The sequence below is a fragment of the Trichomonas vaginalis genome, chromosome V (assembly GCF_026262505.1).
Source record: "Trichomonas vaginalis G3 chromosome V, whole genome shotgun sequence".
Classification (NCBI taxonomy): domain Eukaryota; phylum Parabasalia; order Trichomonadida; family Trichomonadidae; genus Trichomonas; species Trichomonas vaginalis.
Window position 1 is genome coordinate 30407169 of NC_067207.1, and position 24773 is coordinate 30431941.

The 24773-nt window shown below is 32.9% G+C and overlaps 11 protein-coding genes across 11 annotated transcripts, besides 3 other annotated features; 2 read left to right on the forward strand and 9 right to left on the reverse strand.

Annotated features, from left to right (window-relative positions):
* The first annotated feature begins 822 nt into the window (after positions 1-822).
* Positions 823-860: a mobile genetic element.
* A 2002-nt stretch (positions 861-2862) lies between these two features.
* Positions 2863-2903: a mobile genetic element.
* A 650-nt stretch (positions 2904-3553) lies between these two features.
* Positions 3554-3595: a mobile genetic element.
* Positions 3596-4853: 1258 nt separating this feature from the next.
* Positions 4854-6202, reverse strand: TVAGG3_0430610 (IscS/NifS-like protein; the record flags this gene model as incomplete). Its single annotated transcript, XM_001320794.2, has 1 exon — positions 4896-6131. One exon carries the CDS (start codon positions 6129-6131, stop codon positions 4896-4898), a length of 1236 nt encoding a protein of 411 aa, XP_001320829.1.
* Positions 6203-6897: 695 nt separating this feature from the next.
* TVAGG3_0430620 (uncharacterized protein) lies at positions 6898-8972 on the reverse strand (the record flags this gene model as incomplete). The annotated part of the gene is made up of 1 exon (XM_001320795.1): positions 6900-8960. The coding sequence occupies one exon, from the start codon at positions 8958-8960 to the stop codon at positions 6900-6902; it is 2061 nt and encodes a 686-aa protein (XP_001320830.1).
* Positions 8973-9039: 67 nt separating this feature from the next.
* On the reverse strand, positions 9040-10582 carry TVAGG3_0430630 (uncharacterized protein; the record flags this gene model as incomplete). The annotated part of the gene is made up of 1 exon (XM_001320796.1): positions 9509-10582. One exon carries the CDS (start codon positions 10580-10582, stop codon positions 9509-9511), a length of 1074 nt encoding a protein of 357 aa, XP_001320831.1.
* A 1340-nt stretch (positions 10583-11922) lies between these two features.
* On the forward strand, positions 11923-13626 carry TVAGG3_0430640 (protein ubiquitination; the record flags this gene model as incomplete). Its single annotated transcript, XM_001320797.1, has 1 exon — positions 11940-13613. One exon carries the CDS (start codon positions 11940-11942, stop codon positions 13611-13613), a length of 1674 nt encoding a protein of 557 aa, XP_001320832.1.
* A 174-nt stretch (positions 13627-13800) lies between these two features.
* TVAGG3_0430650 (Ankyrin repeat family) lies at positions 13801-15165 on the reverse strand (the record flags this gene model as incomplete). The annotated part of the gene is made up of 1 exon (XM_001320798.1): positions 13801-15165. The coding sequence occupies one exon, from the start codon at positions 15163-15165 to the stop codon at positions 13801-13803; it is 1365 nt and encodes a 454-aa protein (XP_001320833.1).
* A 91-nt stretch (positions 15166-15256) lies between these two features.
* Positions 15257-16441, reverse strand: TVAGG3_0430660 (arfaptin homology (AH) domain/bar domain domain-containing protein; the record flags this gene model as incomplete). Its single annotated transcript, XM_001320799.1, has 1 exon — positions 15257-16441. The coding sequence occupies one exon, from the start codon at positions 16439-16441 to the stop codon at positions 15257-15259; it is 1185 nt and encodes a 394-aa protein (XP_001320834.1).
* Positions 16442-16976: 535 nt separating this feature from the next.
* TVAGG3_0430670 (uncharacterized protein) lies at positions 16977-17822 on the forward strand (the record flags this gene model as incomplete). The annotated part of the gene is made up of 1 exon (XM_001320800.2): positions 16977-17741. One exon carries the CDS (start codon positions 16977-16979, stop codon positions 17739-17741), a length of 765 nt encoding a protein of 254 aa, XP_001320835.1.
* Positions 17823-18280: 458 nt separating this feature from the next.
* TVAGG3_0430680 (uncharacterized protein) lies at positions 18281-18733 on the reverse strand (the record flags this gene model as incomplete). The annotated part of the gene is made up of 1 exon (XM_001320801.1): positions 18281-18733. One exon carries the CDS (start codon positions 18731-18733, stop codon positions 18281-18283), a length of 453 nt encoding a protein of 150 aa, XP_001320836.1.
* Positions 18734-18948: 215 nt separating this feature from the next.
* Positions 18949-20239, reverse strand: TVAGG3_0430690 (protein serine/threonine kinase protein; the record flags this gene model as incomplete). The annotated part of the gene is made up of 1 exon (XM_001320802.1): positions 19028-20218. One exon carries the CDS (start codon positions 20216-20218, stop codon positions 19028-19030), a length of 1191 nt encoding a protein of 396 aa, XP_001320837.1.
* A 938-nt stretch (positions 20240-21177) lies between these two features.
* Positions 21178-21621, reverse strand: TVAGG3_0430700 (glycine-rich protein family; the record flags this gene model as incomplete). Its single annotated transcript, XM_001320803.1, has 1 exon — positions 21178-21621. The coding sequence occupies one exon, from the start codon at positions 21619-21621 to the stop codon at positions 21178-21180; it is 444 nt and encodes a 147-aa protein (XP_001320838.1).
* Positions 21622-21658: 37 nt separating this feature from the next.
* Positions 21659-24531, reverse strand: TVAGG3_0430710 (glycine-rich protein family; the record flags this gene model as incomplete). The annotated part of the gene is made up of 1 exon (XM_001320804.2): positions 23525-24478. The coding sequence occupies one exon, from the start codon at positions 24476-24478 to the stop codon at positions 23525-23527; it is 954 nt and encodes a 317-aa protein (XP_001320839.1).
* Positions 24532-24773: the final 242 nt, after the last annotated feature.

The window sequence follows — 24773 nt, forward strand, 5'->3', positions numbered from 1 at the left end:
TTAACACTCAGTCCATTTGAATATGAAAAATAAAATTGACTTTGATTAAATGTTTTTATTTATCATGCAATTCTTCTTGCGACCAAAGATTTGAATAAAAGTTCAAAAAATAAGATAGCTTAAAAAATAATATACGGTAGTGTTTACTAATAGATGAATAGTATATAAATTCTATTAAAATGGATTTGATCCAAAAAATATATAAAATTTGATCATAAATAAAATCGTTTTAAATTACTTCTTCATTTAAATTATAACAATTATTTTTGGTTTTATATTTTTTTGGATCAAATCCATTTTAATAGAATTTATATACTATTCATCTATTAGTAGACACTACCGTATATTATTTTTTAAGCTATCTTATTTTTTGAACTTTTATTCAAATCTTTGGTCGCAAGAAGAATTGCATGATAAATAAAAACATTTAATCAAAGTCAATTTTATTTTTCATATTCAAATGGACTGAGTGTTAACATTTAACGTTTTTTGCTAATTGTCGTCAAAAATTAGGCGTAAAGCAAAAATTGATATTTCATATGGTTTTATGATAGATAAGCATTATATTCCCACTCATTATATTCGTAAATTTTGAGGTTTATCCTTCGCTTTTAAGATCATTGAATTTGATTTTTATATAAAATAGTTATATATTAGAAAATAATATGAGTTTATGTGATATTATTTTTCAGAAGATTTTGTGTTCTTCTTCAAAATTTTATTTTTTTATTAAAAAGAATCTTTACAAAATATACATTTACTTTAATTAATATTTAAAAACGTGCTCTATCAAAAGTTCCAAAAATTCAATATTTTAGCTTTTCTGAGGTGTCACTTTTGATGAATTTCTGTTTACAACAAGGTTGCTTGTGGAACCAAAACTTGAGGTATTGCAACTTCTCGTTTGATGCAAAACAAGAATTTTGCGATTTCAAATAAGAATGTTCAAAATTCAAATTTTCCATTATGTAAACCTCGATGTCACTTTTGCGGCCTCGCTCCGCTCGGCCGGTAGAAAAGCGGATCGATTTTTATCAATAATTGGACATTCTATTTTTAATAAAATAAACATATATTTATATGGGAAATTAGGGAGATCTGAAACTCAAAAATTATTTTTGAATTTTAATATGATAAATATAATTGTGATAATATGTACATTACAAATAAAATATTAATTCGGAACAACGATGAGATGTGATAAATTTGATTCCCTCAAAAATCGATTTTGGAGTTTTAATATTAATTTGCATCTGGAATGCATATAGGATATATAATAATTTTAAAACATCAAAAAGTGACAATTTGCGGTTAGAAAAAGTCATCAAAACACTTTTTAATGATTTGATTTAACATATGCATAGACCATCTCTTTGATATTTAACTTCAATTTCCCGAAATGAAAAGGATTTGAACAAAAACGATTATTTTACGATCATTTTTTGTAAATTTTTTTAAATTGAGACAAACATCTCTAAAATCTTCTAAAAATCCAAATATCAAATAAAATAATATTATTAAAATTCCTCTCAATTTAAAAAAAATTTATAAATTGGGACTTCAATATCTAAAATCTTCTAAAAAATCCATATATCACAAAAACTCACAATATTATTTTTATTCTCAATTTCAAAATTTTTTTTGTACTGACTTTCTTTTTGCCTAACAGCAAGGCAGAAATTTGAAACGAAGTTTCAAATTTCTCAATCTTGCATTTTGGGCACGTAAGTGCCCAGAATGCTAAAAGGCGCGTAGCGCCGTCTCTGAATATCAAATTTATTATAATTATTAATTTATGAAATTTCAAATAAAATCGATCTGTTATAACACACTGGTGCATGACAGCCTTGTCCATTCATGGGTTATTAGTCTATAACGCTTTAGGTACCAACTTTGCGGATCTTCGATCCGCAAAGTTGGTACCCTCCATTTTTTTATTAAAAAGTATGTTATTATATGGGAAAAATTAGAGATTTCGATCTCAAAATTTAAAATCGGGTTATTTTGGATTCTTTCGCTTTGGGAGGGCGCTTCGCGCCCTCCCAAAGCGATAAAAGTTCGAAAACAAGGATCTGAGAAAATCTGATATCAGAAAAAATGACTTTGGGTATGATAAATATCACTTTTACAATTGATACAAATTATATTGCACATTATTTTGCAATTTTATATTTTCAAAATTTTCGGATTTTAATTTTGATTTAGATCTAAATTTTATTCGATTTTATGAATGCATCTCTCAATTTATTAAAACGATTGTTGTTTTCTCAAATTTAAAAAAATTTGAGAAAACAAAAACATTTTTAGATGAAGTGTTATAAAATTCTGAACCAGACTTAATATTTATTGTTGCAACGAAGTACCCCAACTCATAGGTCTTTACCATGAATGTCTGTCTCTAGAATTTCTCAATTTATCTTTGCGTTCAATATTTAAATTTACATTCTTACGAAATTCCACAACCTATCACCTCCACACTAACGCGATCGTTAACCTCGACCAATCTATCAAATATAAACATACATTATTGCTTTATAATATGAAATTTTTAATAAATTGACAAGAAATAAGCTATATCAAGCATTAAGATATAGATAAACTATTTGTTCAAACTTTTTCGATTATTTACGAATTAACTGAATGCTTTTTAGGGTTTGATTCTGATATAAAATTTTAAAATCTCTTTATTTTTTTTGAATTACACTTCTCATTTGTAACATCTTATTTCATGGATTTAAGACCTTTAAGAGAATAACAAATTTCAACTTAATCATAACAGACTTGTTATTATAAAATTGTTGATGAAGTTTCTATAAATCTAGATACATAAGGTAATATAAAACTAAATATTTATGTTATTACTGTTTCATATTAAGTTCTGTCAAAATGTAAGCTATTGAATTTTTTGAGAGGGAAATAATCATCGAGGAAGTAAAAAGTGACGCTTTAGGAAATATTATTAGAAATATGATAATAAATATATTTGGCAAAAATATGTTTTTTTCAAAAATTGAAATGTTCATAGAATATTTTGAAATATGTAGGGAATTGAATTCGGTAATATATGATAAACAGGATTTTTAAATTTCAAGGAAAAATAGCTTTTGTGAATACTTTTGAGAACTCTTCTCAAAGATCATGATTCAAATATATTAAGGAGCCAAAATATTAGAGATGAGTTCACAATCAAAATTTTCTCACTTTTCTTCCAAATTGACATCCTTACTCACCACTTTCAAGTTTTTCATACATATATCTTACCCATTCATTTGGAATACGAGGTCTCGAGTTTTCGTTCATTTTTTTACTTTACAAAACTGTTTATTTTTCAGAATTTTTAAATTTGAAAAAATCCATTCTATATCAGATAAATAATATATTATTTTTCAATCAAAATATTTTGATTATCATCTCAAAAGTGTTCTCAAAACCTAGTTTTTCTTATTTTGGATAATCTTAATATTTATATTATTATAAACTAATTGAACACCATATGTTTTTGTATACTTTTACAAAAAAATTGATAGATTTGTGATACTTCCCCCGACGATAGAATTGAATAGCTTACATTTTGACAGAACTTAATATGGAACAATTACTATTTTAATATAGTATTTTTTATTTTTTGAAATTTTGAAATACGTTGGATGAAGTTTCTGCAAATTTAGATAAATAAGGTAATATAAAACTGATTTGATTTTGTTCTATGAAACAATTTTCTGTATAAAAATGTGAAAGTTGATTTAGATCAGAATTACTTTTTTCATTTTTAAATGTAACAGTTCCTGATCCTATATTTGCTGTTGACTTTGATTGAACATATGAATCAGTAATAGTCATTTTGTAACCTTCGTCTTCAACTTGAAACATATATACTGCAGTGTTATTTAAAAATACGCAGTGATCAACAGTAGTATTGAAATAACAATAAAAGAGAACTTGGTCATAGTTTGTACTGCATTTATTTCCAATAACATTGAAATAAGAAACTGTTTGTATATATGAAACATAATTACTACTAAATGCAAGAGAATAACTATTAGTTTGGTTGTTTTCTCTGAATGTTGAGAAATTACATGTACTTGATTTTCCATCAAGAATACTATATATTGATGAATATTGACTGCATTTGTTGTAGGTGATGTTGTTATTCTCAAAACGTAGATCACCCCGTGTAATAAAAAATGTATCATATCCTTTTGATTCACTTACTCCGCATTTTGAAACTGAAATTTGAAAAGCGTAGTTTTTATAATTAGGAGAAGACTTAACCCATTGAAAAAATGACATGTGATAATCTTTTGCTATTGATTCAAAATAACAATTTCGTTGTTGAACAAACTGTCCTAAATGATAGCAGCAATAGTAAACAGATCCACCACTTAAAGTGGATTGGCATTTAGTAAATACGGTATCTTCAAGTAATGTACAAATGTCGTTATCTCTTTCGATATAAATTGCGCCCTTTTCTTTGCAGTCGTAAAAAATACAATAATAAACGTAGTAATTAAGAGAACTTGAAATGTCATATAATACAATTCCGCTTTGTGTTTGATTGAATCTATCTTTATCATTAAAATACTCAGACCAACCGGATTGTATTGCAGTTTTCAAATCTGTAGTGCATTTCTACGTATTTTAAAGTAATATTGCATTTATCTAGCTGATATTTAAAAGTTTTTGCTTTTTTTTGTACTTGTGTTATCAATCCTGGTGAACATTGACTCAATTTGTTCTTTGGGGAAAAAAAACTAGAATTCTATTTCCCTTCCCACAATTCTGATTAAAATCAAATTTTAAAAAAGATTTTTAAAAATTTTCATTTATATTCAAAAAAATTCAAAAAAAGGAAAGATTTTTTCGTCATAAAATGAGACGAAATGTTAGTAAGTAAATTACTGGATCCATTCGACCTGAGAAAGATCAATTCCGCTCATCTTCATTTCCCAAAGTGGAGAAAGGTCACGAAGGTGTTTGACAGCGTGTTCAAGGAGTTCAACAAACTGATCAACTTCTTCTCTTGTTGTAAACTTAGAGATACCGATACGAAGGGAAGTATGTGCGAGTTCATCACCGACACCGATGCCCTTGAGAACATATGATGGTTCGAGAGAAGCAGATGTGCAAGCAGAACCTGATGAAACACCGAAGTTTGGAATTGTGGCCATAAGTGACTCACCTTCGACTGCTTCGAATGAAATGTTGACGCATCCGAACCAGCGGTGTTCAAGAGAACCGTTGACTGTTGCGTATGGAATGCGCTTTGTAACTTCTTCGATCAAATGCTTGCCGAGGGATTCGATGTATGGAGAATCGTACTTCATCTCACGCTTGGCAATCTCTGCTGCCTTGCCTAAGCCAACAATAAGAGGAACAGCAAGTGTGCCTGATCTGATGTTTCTTTCCTGGCCACCGCCGTTGATGATTGGCTCAACACGTGAACGTGGGCGGCTGGAGACATATAAGGCACCAATGCCCTTTGGACCATGGATCTTGTGGCCGGAAATTGACATGAAATTGGCTCCGATCTTCTTGACATCGATTGGGATCTTGCCGAAGCCTTGGGCGGCATCTGTGTGGAACCAGACACCCTTAGACTTGCAGATCTTGGAAATTTCTTGAACTGGGTTGATGGAACCAATTTCGTTGTTGACAAGCATGCAAGAAACGAGGCCTGTATCTGGGCGGATGTTCTTTGCGACTTCCTTTGGATCTACGCGGCCATCTTTGCCAACCTGGAGGAAAGTTGCATCAAATCCTTCCTTTTGGAGGGCGCGAGCTGACTCAATGACACATTTATGTTCAATAGATGAGACAATGACATGCTTCTTGCCACTGTTCTTCAAATATCCCATGGCGCCTTTGATTGCAATGTTATTACACTCTGTAGCACCGGATGTAAAGATGATTTCGTTTGGCTTTGCGTTGATAAGATCTGCAACGGACTTTCTGGCCTTCTCAACAGCTGCCATGGCCTCTTGGCCGAAGCCGTGTTGCTTGGAATGTGCATTTCCGTGAACGTATGTTTCGTAAGGAATCATAGTATCGAAAACTCTTGGGTCTAAGACACTTGTAGCTTGTGTATCGAGGTAATGGCCCTTGAAGTAAGATCTGGAGACTGATCCTAACATTCAATTAAAGTGAATTGAATCCTTAAAAAACGATAGTCCATTCAATTTCTTATATTTGTTTGGAGTTAAAAATCGCAAATTAATCTCGCAATGCCTTTTTAAGACGAAATGAGTATTAATAGAAAATTTTAAAGTTGGCTACACAATTTTTTTCCCAGATTTCCTTCCCAAGTTAGGGAATACAATCAGTACAGCCATGCGATTCTCTACCACATTCTAGACTGACATGTTGTCAAAGTGGGCCAATTCCAATTCATATCTCTCTTCAATCGTGGGATCAAATCCAATGCGGTTGGAAATAGATTTCCACCATGTTATGGGTCATAATTATGAAATAATAAATTTTTAACCAAATTTCTCTGAGTTCAATAATTTTTAGAATTTAGGTATGGAATCAATTACACTACATAATTGAATCAGATTTCAGCAAGAGTAATCCCAATTGTGCTCTCAATATATATTTAGCTCGAAGAGAAACTAGTGTTAATTCTTATCATTATACAGATACAAGACTTAGAAATAGGTACTTAGTAAAATTACATGTATCTGCTATCATAAACTTAAACACGGATACGCCTTATGACAAGCATATGATAAATAAATAGGACATTCTAACATAAAATTATAGTCCATCTTAATGTAATGATATTCAAGTAATAATTATTCGGGTTTCATCAAGGAACTGAAAAATATTGAAATTTTGTATCAAAGAATTGAAAGGATAGTTATAGATAAATATTATATGGTTAGAATAAAATCAAAAAAGAATCATTTATTAAATCCATCAAATAATTGAAGAATATGTCTAGCTGTATTCTCAGCAAATTTGTCATTCTCCTTGAACTCGAGAATCTTGTTCAAATCGATAACCTGGTCAGCAGTATAAATCATTTCTTGTGCGAGTTCTGAATATCTCGAATTTTCCATGGCGTAAATTATGTGGTGTGATAATTTGTTCTTTCTGATGAGATCGAGAAGGAAATAAACAGCCTTTTGTTCAGGAGTTACACCGTAAATGACACCTTTCTCAATCTTTTCATCTTTTTCGATATTGAACCAGATATTTCTTAGCTGTGTATCAGGTCCATCGCCAAGAAGGTAAACAAGAGCGAAAAGAATCCTGTCGAGTGGCATAATCTCATCAGTCTCTGATTGCTCGATGCAATCAACGTATTTGGATGTCTTCATCTCGCGCATGTAGTTGGCAATGCGTACATGTGGAATAATGTCAGCTGCGAATGGTAAAGTCTTGTATTTGCAATCCATAACCGGAGAATCGAAAAGAGAACCGACTTCAAGGCAGAAATTAGGACATACGACAAGAGCATCGCATTCGTAAGTATCGCGTTTGAAGACTATTGATGTTTCTAAGGTTGTATAAAAATTGTATACGAGATTTTCTTTGAAGAGAGCATTGAACATAAGAACGCACTCTTCTTCATTTGTAACCTTCATTTCGCGAAGGATCTTTTGAATTTCGAAGATAGAGAACGAAACTTCATTCAAATTCTTGTAAAGCTCTTCAATAGAGACTTTTCTGCCTTGTAAGAGGATACCAGCAGCACAGAGAGGACGTTCGGCCCATTCTGTGTTATGGATAATGGTCTTAACAAGTTCTGTAAATGGCATCGCGTCTTTTTTGTCCGGAGCTTCGAAATCTTTCATTTCTGGAAGTCTCTTCAATCTCTGGACAGCTGAATCGAAGTTGAATTCGTAAAAAAGGTTGATTGGCTCCTCATGAGTTAATGGTTTCGTTTCCATGTAGATTGGATCGGTATTCTGGAAGAGAGGAGCACCCATTTCGGAATCTGGGAACTCATACATGTCAGCTGGCTGCTTTGTGAGCTTTGGAACCTTACGATTTGCTGCAAGTAAATCAAGTTGTTCGTTTGGATCATTGCTTTGAGCAATTGTGATCTTCTTGACCAACTGACGATACTTGCGGTCCAAGTTCTTTCTGATAACTTCTGGATCTGTGTCATCAATAATCATTCCTTTCTTCTTCTTTCTTTCGTCACGAATTTCGGCCAAATCCTTCATGATGAAGTTGCTCTCGGATTGTCCGATAAGAGACGGCATGCTGGCCATTGATCCCATGCTCATCATCGAACTTTCCATTCCTGGGTTATCGAGAATTGGTGCAAAATCGGAGAGTGACATGTTGAGCTCTGGAACATCAACATCATCGATTGAGATGAGAGTTTGGACTGGAACTTCTGGAACTTTGGAATTGCAAATAAGTAAAGCGACACCGAGCTTGACATCTTCAGCAAATTTGACTGTAATTGATTTGTAATCGTTTTGCAGCTGCATTCTTGCAGTGTGATCTTCAGGAATATGAATCCTTGTATTTTCGTCACGGTCTGCTTCGAACATGACATTTCCTTCACGGTCAGTAACAGTGAATTCGTACGGTGTCATCATGAGCTTCAATTGGAGGGCCTTTCCATCGACCGTGCCTTTGACGGGGAATTGGGCGTTTCCAAACTCAATGTCTCTAAAGGTTTCTAGGTATGAAAGCATTTTAGCATTCCAGGCATCGATAATATCGAGCTTCTTTGACTTTATTTTGATTTTATATTGTTGATCATGTATTTTTTCTGTCATGACGATTGTCTTGTGATTGGGGTTCGCTTCTACTGCGAAAGACCAGTTTGGAAGCCAGATGTAGATTGATGGTGCCAACTTCTCTAAATCAGCAATACATAAAAGAAGAGCGTTCAATACGCATTTTTTTTTCACGTGGTGCTCGCCGTTGATACTGACCGAGAAATTACGCTCAAATGTTTCTGAGAAGATTGCTTCGCACTCGGCCTTAGAAAGATTCATTTCAAATTTTTTTTCTTCACACCCCTAAAGTAAAAGGCGATGAAATTTTTTTAGATATGACTGACTTAAAAATTAACATATGCATATCACCTATGATCTGATGATAGATGAAAAAATGATATTTATTGAATAATCGCCTTCAAAATTATTGCAAACAATGCATGATATCAGGGGATAATAAGTAATGAATTAATAACCATGATTTTTATCTGTGTTATCTGCATTTGAGACCACGATGGACTTTTGTTGTCCTTTCTTTAATTAATCTTCCGTATAATTTCATAAATGCATTCAAAAATTGAATGCAAGCGGGAACATTATTGAACAAACAATGTTATTATTGGACAATAATACTAATGCCATTGTAAAAGATTCGATGTAAACTATAATTAAACAAATGCAAAATTTAATAAACAAGTTAAATAAAATATACACAAAATATTATAAGCAAAACAAAAGGTATAACTTGGAATAATATAGTTACTATACTTAGGTTATTCTTTCAAACATATTACATCATTCTGTTAAATTTTGATGTAAAAAATCTTTCACTTTTTTGGAGAATAGATAGAGGAGAGAGTATTAATTGAGCTATCAATAGTTGTATCACCAAATGAAAATGTAGTAGTATTAATTTGTGAAGCAGCAGAGAACCTTGCAGTTGCTTCTTTGATTTTCTCAATCAATGCATTCTCTCTTGCTTTAGCCTCTTGAAGGCGAGTATTAACTTCTGCTTCTTTCTTGAAAATTGCATCATCATATAATTGTTTATATTTTTGAGCGACTAATCTTCTATTTTCATTAATTTTTGTAACTTCTGATACTCTCTTATCAATTGATTTCTCAATAATATCCGATAAATAAGCATCGAATGGTACATTTAAATTTAGAGGCGAAGAAGTTGGATTTTCTCCAAATGTTATAAGTAAACCTCTAAGAAAATCTTCTATCTTCTTTGTTTCATTACGTGCTGCTATCTCTTCTGCTTGAAGTTTTCGAATTTTTTGTTCTGCATCATTTTGCGCTTTGTTTTTAGCAATAAATAGCTTGCTCTGTATTTTAAGTTCAAGATTATGTTTGAAATCGTTTATTTGTCTTTGATTTTCAAAAGAATTTTGATCGATAAAAGATTTTAACGAATTCAAATTTTGTCTTATATCGTTTGCACAATTCTTTATAATAGCGCATTGCTCATTCATTCTAGCTTTTCTACGTTTTAAGTCGCGAAGACGTAATTCCTCGGCTAATACTTTTTCATCAAGTGAATCTTGTATTTTAGCAACTTGATGTTGTATTTTTTTATGTGCACGTCGGATTTCTGATGATTGTAATACGTAAGTATTAAATCTTTGTGCAGATTCTCGCTTTGCTTGATCAATAAAAACTTTTGTGTCATCTATATCATGTTGTAATTGAATGATTTTTCGTTGGGCAACATCAACTTGAGCATGCTGATCATTTTTGATATATTGTTCAAATAATTGAATCATTCTTTGTGGAATGAATTCTATGGATGTCTGATGAACGTTCATTTGTGGGATAAATATATCCTGTTCGACATCGTTTGTAAATGATTTAATACAATCCTCAATTAATCTCAGTCGTTCATGATAAGCATCCATTGTAAATTTTTTGAGAGTTCGTTTTTTCAAATAAAATTGAGCAATAGTAGGGTATCCAATGAACAATAACAGTAATGAATATTTTGATAAAATAGGCTTCCAAGAATTGGCTTAAAGAGAATTCGACTTATTGAGAGAAACTCATAGTATATTAATTATATGACTTCCGCCAGAAAGTCAAATGCGTACCTTTCGAAGTGTTGTTTAGAAAATTCAAATTTTAAATTTTATTTCAAAAGAAATTTGAAGGCGTTTCTGAAAATTTAGATAAATAAGGTAATATAAAAGTGATTTGATTTTGTTCTATGAAACAAACTTCTGTATAAAAATGAGAATTTTGATTTAGATCAGAATTACTTTTTTCATTTTTAAATGTAACAGTTCCTGATCCTATATTTGCTGTTGACTTTGATTGAACATATGAATCAGTAATAGTCATTTTGTAACCTTCGTCTTCAACTTGAAACATATATACTGCAGTGTTATTTAAAAATACGCAGTGATCAACATTAGTATTGTATCTACTATCAAATAGAACTTGGTCACTGTCTGTTCCGCATTTATTTCCAATAACATTGCAATAAGAAACTGTTTGTATATAATAAGGAGAATTACTGTCAAATGCAAGAGAATAACTATTAGTTTGGTTGTTTTCTCTGAATGTTGAGAAATTACATGTACTTGATTTTCCTTGAAGGACACTAAATATTGATGATTTTTCACTGCATTTATTGTAAGTGATGTTGTTATTCTCAAAACGTAGATCACCCCATGAAATTCTAAATGTGTCACTTCCTTTTGATTCACTTTCTCCGCATTTCGAAACCGAAATTTGAAAAGCATAGTTTTTATAATTAGGAGAAGACCTAACCCATTGAAAAAATGACATTTGAGAACTTTTTGTTATTGATTCAAAATAACAAATTCGTTGTTGAACAAACTGTCCAAAATCAGAGCAGGAATAGTAAACAGATCCACCTTTATCAGTGGATTTGCATCTAGTAAATACGGTATCTTCAAGTAATGTACATATGTCGTTTGTTCTTTCGATATAAATTGCACCTTTTTCTTTGCATTCGTAAAAAATACAATAATAAACGTAGTAATTAAGAGAACTTGAAATGTCATATAATACAATTCCGCTTTGTGTTTGATTGAATCTATCTTTATCATTAAAATACTCAGACCAACCGGATTGTATTGCAGTTTTCAAATCTGTAGTGCATTTCTACGTATTTTAAAGTAATGTTGCATTTATATAGCTGATATCTAAAATGTTCTTGCTTTGTTATGTGCTTGGGTTATCAATCCTGGGGAACATTGACTCATTTTGTTACAAAAAAAAATTAAAAATCAAATGCTCCTCTCAGAAGAGGACGCTTTCAAGGTTTTGTCTACAGATGATTTCGAGGTGTTTTTGAAAAAGATGCCTCTCAACATCTGCAACTCTTATCAATTTCATCTAAATAGCAAAAATGTTCCAAAAATTTTGCGAGATTCACCTTATGCTCTTCACATAACTGCTTATTACGGATCTATGCAGTGTTTAAACTACATGCTCGCACACGGAATTGATCTAACAAAGCAAGATGCGCTTTATCGTGATGTTTCACACTTTGCTGTTACAGGCTCGCACTTATTTGCTATAAAAGTTTTAGCAGATAAGGGAGTAGACTTTTCTAAGTCAATTATTTTAGCTGCAGGAATAGGAGATTTAGATGTATTTAAATTTCTACTTAATGGTCTTAAAGTGGATCCAACTGTAAGAGATTCTTTTGGCAGTACAATTCTGCATGGCAGTGCAATCGGTGGAAGCCAAATTTTAATTGATTATATAATAAAATTAAACAAAATCAACATAAATACGCAAGATAATCAAGGAAATACGCCACTACATATCGCTGTTAACCATGGCAATATCTATATGATACAATCTTTACTAAAAATCGAAGGAATTAAGCTTTCAATTAAAAATTCTTTTGGACAAATGCCATTACACATTGCCGCATCGAAAAATAATGTCGAAATCATTTCTTTACTTGTCTCGAAGATGTATTCTGACTCAGAATTGCAGAGAGCTCCATCTTGGGACTTCATGACATTAGATTTATACAGAATTGATAGTATCGAAGAAATTGGAACTCCTAAAGATGATTCTGAAGAAGAACTACAAATGAAAAAGCTGGAATCTCCAGAAGCTTTGATAAATGCGAAAGATAATAACGGAGATACTCCTCTTTTGATCGCAATCAAGAATGGTTATATAGATATTGTTAGTTACTTACTTAGAATGCAATGCACTGATACAAAAGTCCAAAATAACGAAGGAATGAATGCTTTGCACATTTCTGTTTCAAATTCATTCAAAGATATTGTGAATCTCATACTTGAACAGGATATTTATCCTTCTGTTAACCAGAAAGATAAAAAAGGTAAAACTCCGTTGATTTACGCTTGTGATATTGATGATAAGGGAGAAATTGCAGGTTTACTACTAAATATAGCTAATCTTGATCCTAAACTAGCTGATAATGAAGGAAAAACTGCTCTGCATCACGCCGCTCAAAGTGGAAACGTATTTATTTTCGAAAGTCTTCTAAGAATATTATCAGAGAATGATAGAAAGACAGTTTTATCAAAACTAGATAGAGAAGGTAAAACACCAATCCATAGATTGCTTCTTTGCCAAGATATCGAAAAAATTAGAGAATTTGTTGAAAGAACGACAGCTTCTTTTGATGTAAAGGATAGCTATGGAAGATATCTTCCAAATATATGTTTAATTGAAAAGAAACCCGAAATTCTAGAAATTTTGGCAAAAAGTGGCAAAGTTGATGTAAATTTGCCAGACCAAAGAGGTTGGTGTCCTCTACATCACGCTGTTAAAGAAAATGATGTAGAATGTGTTAAAGCGTTGTTATGTGCACCAAATATCAACGTTAATGCTAAAACAGGAAGAGGAATGACTCCTCTCTGTTTGGCTAACTCTGATGAGATTAGAAATCTCTTGAAAGAAAGAAATGCTGAATAATTTTATTAAATTTTGTTTGTATATATAAAGAATAGAGTTTTAAAACTGCTATTTTTACTAGAACTAAACAATTCATTAATAAACATTATATAAAAGTTAGATTCAAAAAATATAATTTTCCTTATTTTCAAGTTTGAAAGATTTGGTTAGTATTTTTGTTAAATCAAGAAAATATAAAACAAATCATTTATTCTTTTGTGGCATCTAATGCAGTCTTTCCATAATTATTTTTGATATCTTTCTTAATTGAAGGTAAACCTATCAAGAAATTGATAATTCCAATATTACCTTGCTTAGCAGCAAGATGTAATGGAGTATCACCAGCATCATCTTGAACATTTGGATTGAAATTCGGAAGCATTGAAAGAATCTTAGCAATGAACAAGTTATCATTCAAAGCAGCTAAATGAATAGCTGTTTGTCCTTCACTGTTCTTTGTTTTCAATGATGCTCCATAAGAAATACAAACTAATAAGATTGCAAGGTTGTTTGTAGTAGCGCATTCAAGTAAGCTCTTGTTCAACAATTCTTTCTTCTTTGTCTCATCGTCAATCAATGACAAGATATACTCAAAAGCGTCAATAGCTCTGCAATGAGCAGCTAAAGGAAGAAAATCATCCATTTCAATCATTCTTTCATGAATTGATTTGATTATGGGCATGGATCCTCCAGCAATTGCATAAGGAGCTGGAGAGTTTCCGTTCGAGTCTGTATTGCGAATCTTAGCCTTCATGGACATTATATGCCTCAGAGATTTGAATGAGCCAGAAATTGATGCAAGCTGAGTTAATGTACACTTTCCGCTCTCAAATGGTATTGGATCGAACGGAGAAAAGTCGTATAAATCATCAAGTTGCTGTTGACTGAGGTTACGAACATATTGGTAGTTATTTGAGCGTATGTAGTAAGGGATCGATTCTTTAACATAACCATATAATATGGTTTCTTCTGGAATTTGCCATTTGAAATCACTTTCAGCCGATCGTGTAATTATTTCACGGAATTCATGATTCCTTAAGCTTGTGTATGTTGGTCCGAGTCCTTTTAAGTTCTTTACTTTGACGCATATTTCACGAAAAACGTCTGGATGTTTTCTTTCAATAAATTTGCCAAAGACCAAGAAAAACAACATGTACTGATTCGATAACTGTTCCGGAAAGTTTGCAATTCCGGTGATGATTTCATCAAGTGAGATCGTTTCATGTTCGAAAAAGTATCGAAGCATGCGTAAATGAACGCATTTCGTGCGAGAATCGGTGGCAGGTAGTAATAATTTTGCGTTGACTAACTGTTGTAAATTTGGAATATCTTTGCAGAGTTCCAGAACGAATTTCGAGTAAATATCAATCTTATTAAAATGTATTTTAGCATTAAACAAAATATCTTGACATATATAAACAAGTCCTGTTTGAGTTTTCGTTAATTTCAAATTCAGGATAATTTCTTTCGATTCTTCGATATTTTCATCGTTTATATCCGCAAGAACCGATTGTAAATGTATAATTGGCATGGCCGTTTTGTATACTTCTGCAGGAATCTCATATTTCGCCATATAAAAATAAACTACTGTTTTTTTGAGATAAAAAATTTTTTTCAGAACTTTACGTAATCAAATTTTGAGAACATTACGTAAAATTACATCGTTATAACTTTTTTATCTTTTCTAACGGCACATATATGATTTCCTTATCCATGGTGATACACTGGCAATTTTCATCTGTTTCCAAAACGCAAACAGTGTTTTTTGATGGATTTTCTTCGTCAACGATTTTGGCAATGTATCGTTTGTATTTCTCCGGCACCTGAAATAGATCTTTTGCCACTATGGTCTTGACCGTCTTATCCTGATTATATAAGAGATATCCGTCTTCTTCTGAAATAACTTTAACTTTTTCGCCAACGGACGCCAATTTTGTCTGGTTTACGAGGATGTCGATCTGGGATATCGCATACGTTTCATGTAGCTCTGAAGTGAAAATCTTGGATGGATCAATGAATTCGTAGATATTGAAAGAGAATTCGTTTTTAATGGGATTATGTTTCTCAGGGAGATGAGTTTTACGTAACACTTCGTATTTAATGATCTCATCGTACTCCATACTGCATTTTATGTTGTCGTAAGCCGAATTTATATTATGCCCGAGATCTTTTGCTTTTTCGCAGCCCTTCGTAAGCACTTCCGATAAGTTTAGGAATAAAATTTTCATTTTTTCCATTCTTGAATGTTCCAATTCTTCGTATTTTGAAAAGAATTTATCACATTCTAGTTCGTATTCGTATTTCTTTTTATTGTACGCATCAATAGAATCTACACATGCTTGGCGGACTGTTTTATATTGAAAAGCTTCTGTATTGAAGAGATCTTCTTGTTTCTTGTTGCCATGATGCTTCTCTAAATTATTAACGAGTTTCTGATGTTCAGCATCGGCTGCTTTGTAATTTTGTTCAACAACATTTAATTCTGTACTCATTTTCTGAATAGCTGAGAAATCATTATCAAATGTAGAAACATAGTACGACTTTATGTTCTTTAATTCGGGAAGGAAATGATTTTGGAAGAAGCTACGGATTGCATCGTAAGCAGTTGGTGAATTAACATCGTTTGAAATGAACAAAGGTAAAACATTTGAGATCTCGGCTTGGACTTTTGTTTGCTCTTGAAGCATATTTAATATTTCGGAGTAAGGCAAAAGATTTTCATTTTCAAAAATTTCGGCAGCAGTAAGAAACTTCAGTGTTGTAGAAATTAAAGCATCCATTGCCTCGATATGTGATCGTTTAGCTGTTTGTATTTTTTCTATTGATTGTTTATAGTTACAAAAATGCATTTTTTAATCACTTTCAGGTTTATCACTTTTCGTTTCAAATTTGATTTACTTTTTATATCACTCCGGAGAAAAAAAAATTGAGATATTCATAATTCATGAGTGAATATAAATTTCATAAAAAATTCTTTGGATTTTATTTTCATACGATAGTGGATGGAATGACTCGATAAATTTATTTTCTCGGATATGAGGATTCCTTTATACTAATATTAATGAGATAGAGCGATTGTATTTGAGGACACTAATTCCAATATTAAGATATTATTCAAGATTAATTCCAGCACCAGAGACCATATTAATCTGCAAAATCTTGGCATACTAGCTCGTGTGTATTCATGTATCCGTAAAGAATTTTCCTGTGGCTGAGATAGCTATGAGATAACCAATTTTGCTATTATAATTTAAATTTAATATACATTTCACGATGGTAATTATATATTTTTCAATATGTTGATTTAAATATGAAAGATCAGACAAATATGAAGCTAATTTGCAAACGAAATATGAATTGATTGACATCGATGAAACAAAAGTAATGAAAATCGAACTTAATTCAATTGGCTTGGCCAAATCTGTTCCTAATTACAGTAAAGATGCTATGATTGATTGGATAAAAAGTGACAAAATGATTTCCTTTTTCTTCATTTCTGCAATTTATGCAAAAGATGATGACAATCTTGGACCAGCAAGAGATCTCTTAGTCGGTAAATGGAACGCAGAGATCTCTAGAACTGATTCAAAAGGTAATACTGATGATAAGGAAAACGAACTTGTCGAAGTTCGATTCAACCTTGTTAGCAAAAGAACAGGCCTTATGAAAATGGGCGTTTATCCAGATTCTTCATCAAAGGAACCATACTATGAGGCTGAAATTACATGGGATTCAAATGGTAACTCAGCTACAATTGAATCATCTGCATTCAGCACAAGCATTGAATTCTACCTCCTTACAAAGTACGAAGCTCGTGGTACAGCTGATAACTTCCGTTATTTGTTCGAAATTGTTAAATCAACAGAAGCTCAGGCTACTTTCACCGATACTGAAACAAACGAAAAGACAACTGTCAAGCTTTACCGCGATGAATCATTCTTCGCATCTCAAGATTGGCTTCCAACCATCATTGGCTTTGGTTTCTTCGGACTTTTGATTGCAGTTGCAATCATCTTCCGTTCTCCAGAAGCTTCAAAGAGAGAAGAAGAGAGAATGAAGAGAATGCAACAAAAGAAAGAACAAGATGCAAGAAAGCAGAAGAATCTTGATGATATGGCAAGAAGGTACAATGTTGATGACAAGCTGTAATATATAAATTACCTTCTAATTTTAAAGTTTTCCATTATGTTTTAATAATTATTTCTAATTTTTCTAAAAATTAAATTTAACACACGTTAATTAGTAGCTTTACTATTAAACTTTATCGAAAACTTCTATTTTACACTTTTCAATCGATATAAAAACAAATTCCGTCAAAATAGGTAGTTCAAATATGATTTACAGGTCTTGATAACTAAAATAGAAGTTGAGTGTATTGTTTTGGGCATTCTCCTTATTTGGAACATATTATTAACTCATTTTCAAGACGAAAAAGATTTTAATTTGGTATTATATATAAAATGAATGTAATTTTGCATGAAGTTGATTTCAAAATATGATGAAAAGCATTAAAAAGGAGTTATAATGAAAAAAAGCATAAATAACAACATTTTAAACCAATATATAGTATATTCCGAGTGGAATATTGATACAGTAGAACAAACAAATAAATTAGTAAAATAAAGTGATTGTATTGGTGTAGTTTTGCTAAGAAATTTTCATGATTGAAAGATCTTATTTTCGTTATTTCATTCATTCAATTTCTTTGCTAGACATTCGACATCAATTTTTGGAACCTTTGCAGAGTCATCAGGAATCTCTGGTGGTGTTTCAGCTCTAACTTGAATTGGCCGCATTGTTGCAAGTTTTGCAACTCTTTCCGCATTAAATGAGTTAACAACTGGTTTAAAAACTCTTGGTTGCATTGGTACTGGATATTGTGAAGCAGGCGTATATTTTGGTTTCGGTTTTTGGGCTTCTTGCTCGTATTGAAGCCATTGATTGTATACGTTTGTATGTCTATTTGCAACAGAATGTGAACGCTTCTTTTTAGGCCTTAATGACTCATTAATACTTCTATCTACTGTTTTTGATAGAGTTTTCCACTGAACATTAATATCATTGAACTGCTGCGTTACTAATTTATGATCATTGACGGATTCATCAACATGTACTTTCAAGGAATCTAAAAATCTTTTCATTAAATTTTTGACGATCATCTTTTCTGAAGAATATTATCGTAATAAAATACGTTTTTTCAACATGATGTTTCTCATTTTCAATGGCAATTACATAGTTTATTGAAGAACTAGTACTTTTATGGATATGTAATGTGTTCATCGATAAGCATGACCACATGCTTTATTGCATTTAGCTGAAATTAATATCACTTTATAGATTGTGTGTATTTTATGTGCTTAGTGTGCTTATTGGGTGATTAAAAACAAAACAAGAATATTTACTAACATAAAAAATAACATGAATAAAATATAAGATTAATGGCGCAGAATAGTTCTTAATTTTGGAGCCTGAGAATGATACATAGTCTTTGGCTTAATAATTTTTTGCTTCGGAGCTAAAGGAGGCGTTGTTGGTGAAGCATTCGGTGAAGTAGAGTATCTATGGCCTTTATGAACTAACATATCAATAGCACGAGGTGGTAAACGCCCTTTTCTATTTGATTCATTAATCGGCGGCATGTTTTTCGCTTCTTGGCGATTTAATATTGAATTTAATTCAGCTTCTGTATATGTCTTTGATGTACATTTGCGAACACGAAACTCGACATTTAGCTTTGAAAGCTCTCTGTTGAAAAAGATATCAAGTGCTTTTAGAGAAACAACTTGTGGTTGAAGAGGAGGTGGTAATGTTTCATCTGCATTTGCAAACCATGGGCTTGCTAATATCTGATCGCATGTAGGTCGTTTAGATTCATCGATATTCATCATTGAAGAAATAAGTTCGCGTAAATCGTCTGATATGTATGATGGAATTGTATATTCTGCTCTGCTGATTTGTTCAAACAGTTCTGATTCGATTTTTTTAGTCCATGGTAATTGACCTGTTACAGTAGCGAAAAAGATAACGCCAAGCCCCCAAATATCGTTTTTAAACCCGTCGTACTCTTTTCCAGCGATACAAGCTGGTGATGCGTAACAAGGAGAACCACAAGTCGTTTTTAATAATTGATCGTGTAAAACATAACGAGAAAAGCCGAAATCTGTGATTTTTGGTCTGTTTTTATCATCTAATAAGATGTTTTCTGGCTTTAAATCTCTATGAACTACCTTTAAATCGTGAATGTATTTGAGTGCTTCAACAATTGGTTTCATATACATTTTAGCTTCATTCTCAGGAAGAAATTTATTCTGAATTATGAACTTAAAAAGCTCTCCATTTGGACAGATTTCCAAAACCACGTAAAAAAAAGTTCCATCTGCCATAATGTCGAACAATTGAGCTATGTTGGGATGTCTCATTTGCTGTAAGATTCTTGTCTCTAGTTCGAATCTTTCTTCTGCTTTGTTATCTTTACTTAGGGCAGTTTTCTTGATAATTTTACATGCGAACTGTTGTTTCGTTACATTATGAATAGCCAATTTCACAACTGAGAATGCTCCATGTCCGAGGGTCTGCTTGAAAGTGTAGGGTCCGATACTTGATGGTATCTTAGGATCTTCAGACATTTTCAAAGCTTTTTTTGATTTATTTTCCTTTGCAAAAAAATTTTTTGTTACGTTATTTCCATTTTGACAGTACTATGGCTGCATATCATGTTGTTGCTATGTTAATTGGGTTAAATTAATTTTTGTTGTTTTAAAATTGAATGAATGTTTACATTTCAGTTTTCATATCTAAATTCAATTTTCGAAACTTTTGCAAAAGTGACATCATCTCTCAAAATAATTTTTTCTTCTATGAAAAATATTATGCAGCATGAAGGAATGTAGCACATGATATGCTACATCCTATCGCCTTCAAAGCAGCCATTCTTTCTTTCAGTTGTTGATTTTTATAATATGTCAGTGCTCCCACATAAAATGTCACTTTTTCGCCATCAAAAATCATGGAAGTGCGATAGAAACCCAAATTATTAGGGAAATAGATATCAAAAATTGAATTGTTTAAGAAAAAGAAATCAAAAGAATATAAAATAGAATGTTTTTGTCACTTGAGAAGTATGAATTTTGAATACAAGAAACGCACTTCTTATTATTGATAAATCTAGATAGTAGAGTGATTCTGGCGAATCCATGGCCGCTATTTCCGACACTGAAACCGTTTATAACTGGCATTGTAGTTTCTTCGTTGATTGCGTTCTTTTCAACGCTTCCGTATGAAATAACACCATCAATATAGCTCGAACCACCACCAGCCTGGCCAGCAGTTGGACCTACAATTGTAAGACCGCCGAAATAACCTCCACCACCGCCTCCAGAAGTGCCAATACGTGATTCATCGTGGATACCTGGTTCTCCATCTCCATTTTGATACCCTGATGTTTGGGAGGAAGCAGTACCGTTTTTTCCGTTGGATCTTGGTAATGATGAAGTCAAACCTCCACCAAAAGGAGTCTGCTGTATATTATAATATTTTGTATCAAATCCTGTGCCACCAGCACCACCAGCAACAATAACTCTGCTGTCTAAATCATCATTTCCGATTCTGATATCAGTGGCACCACCACCCCGCCCCCTGCATCATTATTATTGCTTGGATCTGTATCCTGTGGTGAATCACCACCACCGTTATATCCGCCTTTTGCAGGTCGAGTTGATGGATCAGTTGCATCTTCACCTTTTCCACCAACGAAAACGTACGCATTTACTGTCTGATTAACTATATAAGCGCCAATCGAGTAGCCACCCTTTCCGGTTTGACGAGAGAAAGCGCCATTTGCCAATCCATCGCCGCCTTCAGCGCCCCAAACTTTAAATTTGTATACACCTGGTAATAAAACTGATTGGTAGTATGTGCAGTCATTATTTGAAGAGCAGGGGTAATGTAAAATAATTGAGTTTTGGAAGTTATCATCTGAACTGAGACTTTCATGACCTTTACTCGGATCTTTGAGTCTCCAGTAATTCATCTACGTTCGAATGATCTCATGGGAATAATGTATTGTTAGAAAACTGTTGATTGAAAGAATTCAAAAATTCAGAGGTGAAAAACCGTAAAAAATTCTTCAAATTAATTCATTTTAAATATACTTGTTGGTGAATAAAAATTCAAATGTATTATATAAAAGTGACATGCCCGATTTTTTGAATTATATGTTACGGTTATTTTCCATTAATAGCTTTAAGAATTTCTTCCGATTAAATTGATGTGAAAACGCATGATTTGTTCTGCTTTGACAGGTAAAACCGAATTGGAAAAAATTACAATCCCAAATTCTCTAAGCTATATTCGTAACAGGGCTTTTATAGAAGATTGTGTATTTCATAATTGCTTTGGATTGGAAAGAGTTTATCTCCAAAGTTGTATTACAACTTTGGGAAATTTATTTTTAAAGGATGCCCAAATATTTATTTTGACTTCTTTCCATGTTGTATGCAATTTATTGAAGATAGCGCATTCTATGACATTCCTAGAACCAGGAAAATAAACTCATTAGATACGATCGAAGATATAGAGAGTTATTCTTTTAATGATTGCTCAAATCTTGCGAAAATTTTTCTTAAAAGTTTGAAGCTCATGGAGATCATGTATGTTCATGCTGTTCTAATTTGTCGAGTAGAACACTTATACTTGAAGGGACTATTAATAAATGCGAAATTAGCAATCCCATAATATGAACCTATTTTATGATCACTCAAATAAATAAATTATTGTTAAGTTTTAATTTCAAAACAAAGTGGAGTAAGCGAAAGGAAAAGACGAATTGAAAAATATAAATTACATGATGGACAAAATCCAGGATGAAGAATTGTGATGCGACAAACGCCATGACCAACATGACCAGTGATCATTCCATCATCGTATGGACTAGGCATAAATTCGTCTCCGCTCTTCATAATGGTGTCAGTAAAATATAAACCACTTTCATGAAAAGAATTAAGATGAGTGGCTTCAACATCATTTTTAAAGTATGGACTGATGCATCCAAAATGACCGCTTATATACGAACTTCCCCTAGAGCCACCAACAATATATCTCGTCACTTGATCTGAGTTGGGGAAATTTGTGAAACCACCACGATATCCACTCCCACAACCGCCAGATCCTCCTTGATTTGCAGAAGATGATATTCCATCAATTCCGATGCCGAGTAAACCTTGAGTTTGGGTTCAACCATGTGTATCCGGACCATTAGATATTGCAGATGTGTTTCCACCAGGAAATCCAATAGACAAACCCCAGCTATAATCTTCTCCAGAAGCACCTCCACCGCCAGATCCTGCGACGATTATTCGACTATCAAGCGACTTATTAAAAAGATTTTCGTCAAATACTTCTTGATTGATATCATAATATACAAGGCGAAGATCAACAGCACCTCCGCCTCCGGCCCCATTCTCTAATGAATACTCAGAACCCGTATCATTATTGAAATCAATCCCCCTTTGCCACCAAAATTCCAGCCGCCATTTGCGGGAATATAGGAATGTGTTAAGTCGGTTTGATCTTCTCCATGGCCACCAAGGTATAGGAACATGGTCTGAGGCTGTTTCAGCCGTATGATGCCAGAGACATAAGAGCCGTGACCACCAGAATCGGATCTGATTCTTGGCGTATTTGCATCTCTAGCAAGTCCGCCAGATGATCCCCAAATCTGTATAAAACATTTGTTGTCGCTTGTTCTGATGCTTCAGGGAAATAATATTGAATCTGACTAATTCCAATAGTTCATTACAATTTTCAGATAAATTTTTATTTCCTTCTCAATAAATTCAATTTATTCAATTAACGGATCTGAAAATTTATTTCTTCAATTTGTCAACATATAAATGCGATCTTATTTGAAAAAATAAGTATAGAAATTGCATTGTTTATGAAAAAGAAATCAAAAGAACATAAAATAAAATGTTTTTGTCGCTTGAGAAATATGAATTTTGAATACATGAAATTGGCTTCTCTTTAATGACAAGGCTAGATAGTAGAGTGATTCTGGCAAATCCATGGCCGTTGTTTCCGACACTGAAACCGTTTAGAACTGGCATTGCAGTTTCTCCGTTGATTGTGTTCTTTTCAACGCTTCCATATGAAACAACACCATCAATATAACTCGATCCACCGCCAGCTTGGCCAGCAGATGAGCCTACAATCGTAAATCCGCCGAAATAACCCCCACCACCGCCTCCAGAAGTAGTAGTACCATCATTTATACCTGGTTGTCCAACTCCCTTTTGATATCCTGATGTTTGGGAGGAAGCAGTTCCGGTTTTTCCGTAGCCTCTTGGTAATGATGAAGTCAAACCTCCACCAAAAGGAGTTTCTTGTATATTATAATATTTTGTATCAAATCCTGTGCCGCCAGCACCGCCAGCAACGATAACTCTGCTGTCTAAGTCAATATTTCCAATTCTGATATCAGTGGCACCACCACCGCCGCCGCCTGCATCATCATTGAAGTTTTGATCCTGTGGTGAATCTCCACCACCGTTATACCCGCCTTTTGCAGGTCGAGTTGATGGATTAGTTGCATTTTCACCTTTTCCACCAACGAAAACGTACGCATTTACTGTCTGATTAACTATGTAAGCACCAATCGAGTAGCCACCCTTTCCTGTGTGCTGAGTATAATATCCATCTGCTGTTCCAGCACCGCCATCGGCACCCCAAACTTCAAATTTGTATATGCCTGGTGATAAAATTGATTGATAGTATGTGCAGTCATTATTTGAAGGACAAGGGTAACGTAAAATAATTGAATTCTGGAAGTTATCATCTGAACTGAGGCTTTCTTGGCCTTTACTTGTATCTTTGAGTCTCCAGGAATTCATGCACGCCGAAAGATATCATTTGAATAAAGCGTATCGCTGTCTTTTCATTACCAAAGTATTAGAAATTTTGAAACCGTAAAATTTCTCCTCAAAAAAAAAATCAAATTTACATTTCAAAAATTTTTGAGAGCACATTGAAATTCTTACTCTTTTTAAACCTAAAGTTAAAAGTTCATAAAAAGTGACATTGTCAATTTTTGGGGTTATTCTCACAACTATCTCCCATCAATTCTAAATTTGTTGTTTTGGACAATCTGTAAGGATATCAGAATTACCAAAAACGCAATTATGATTA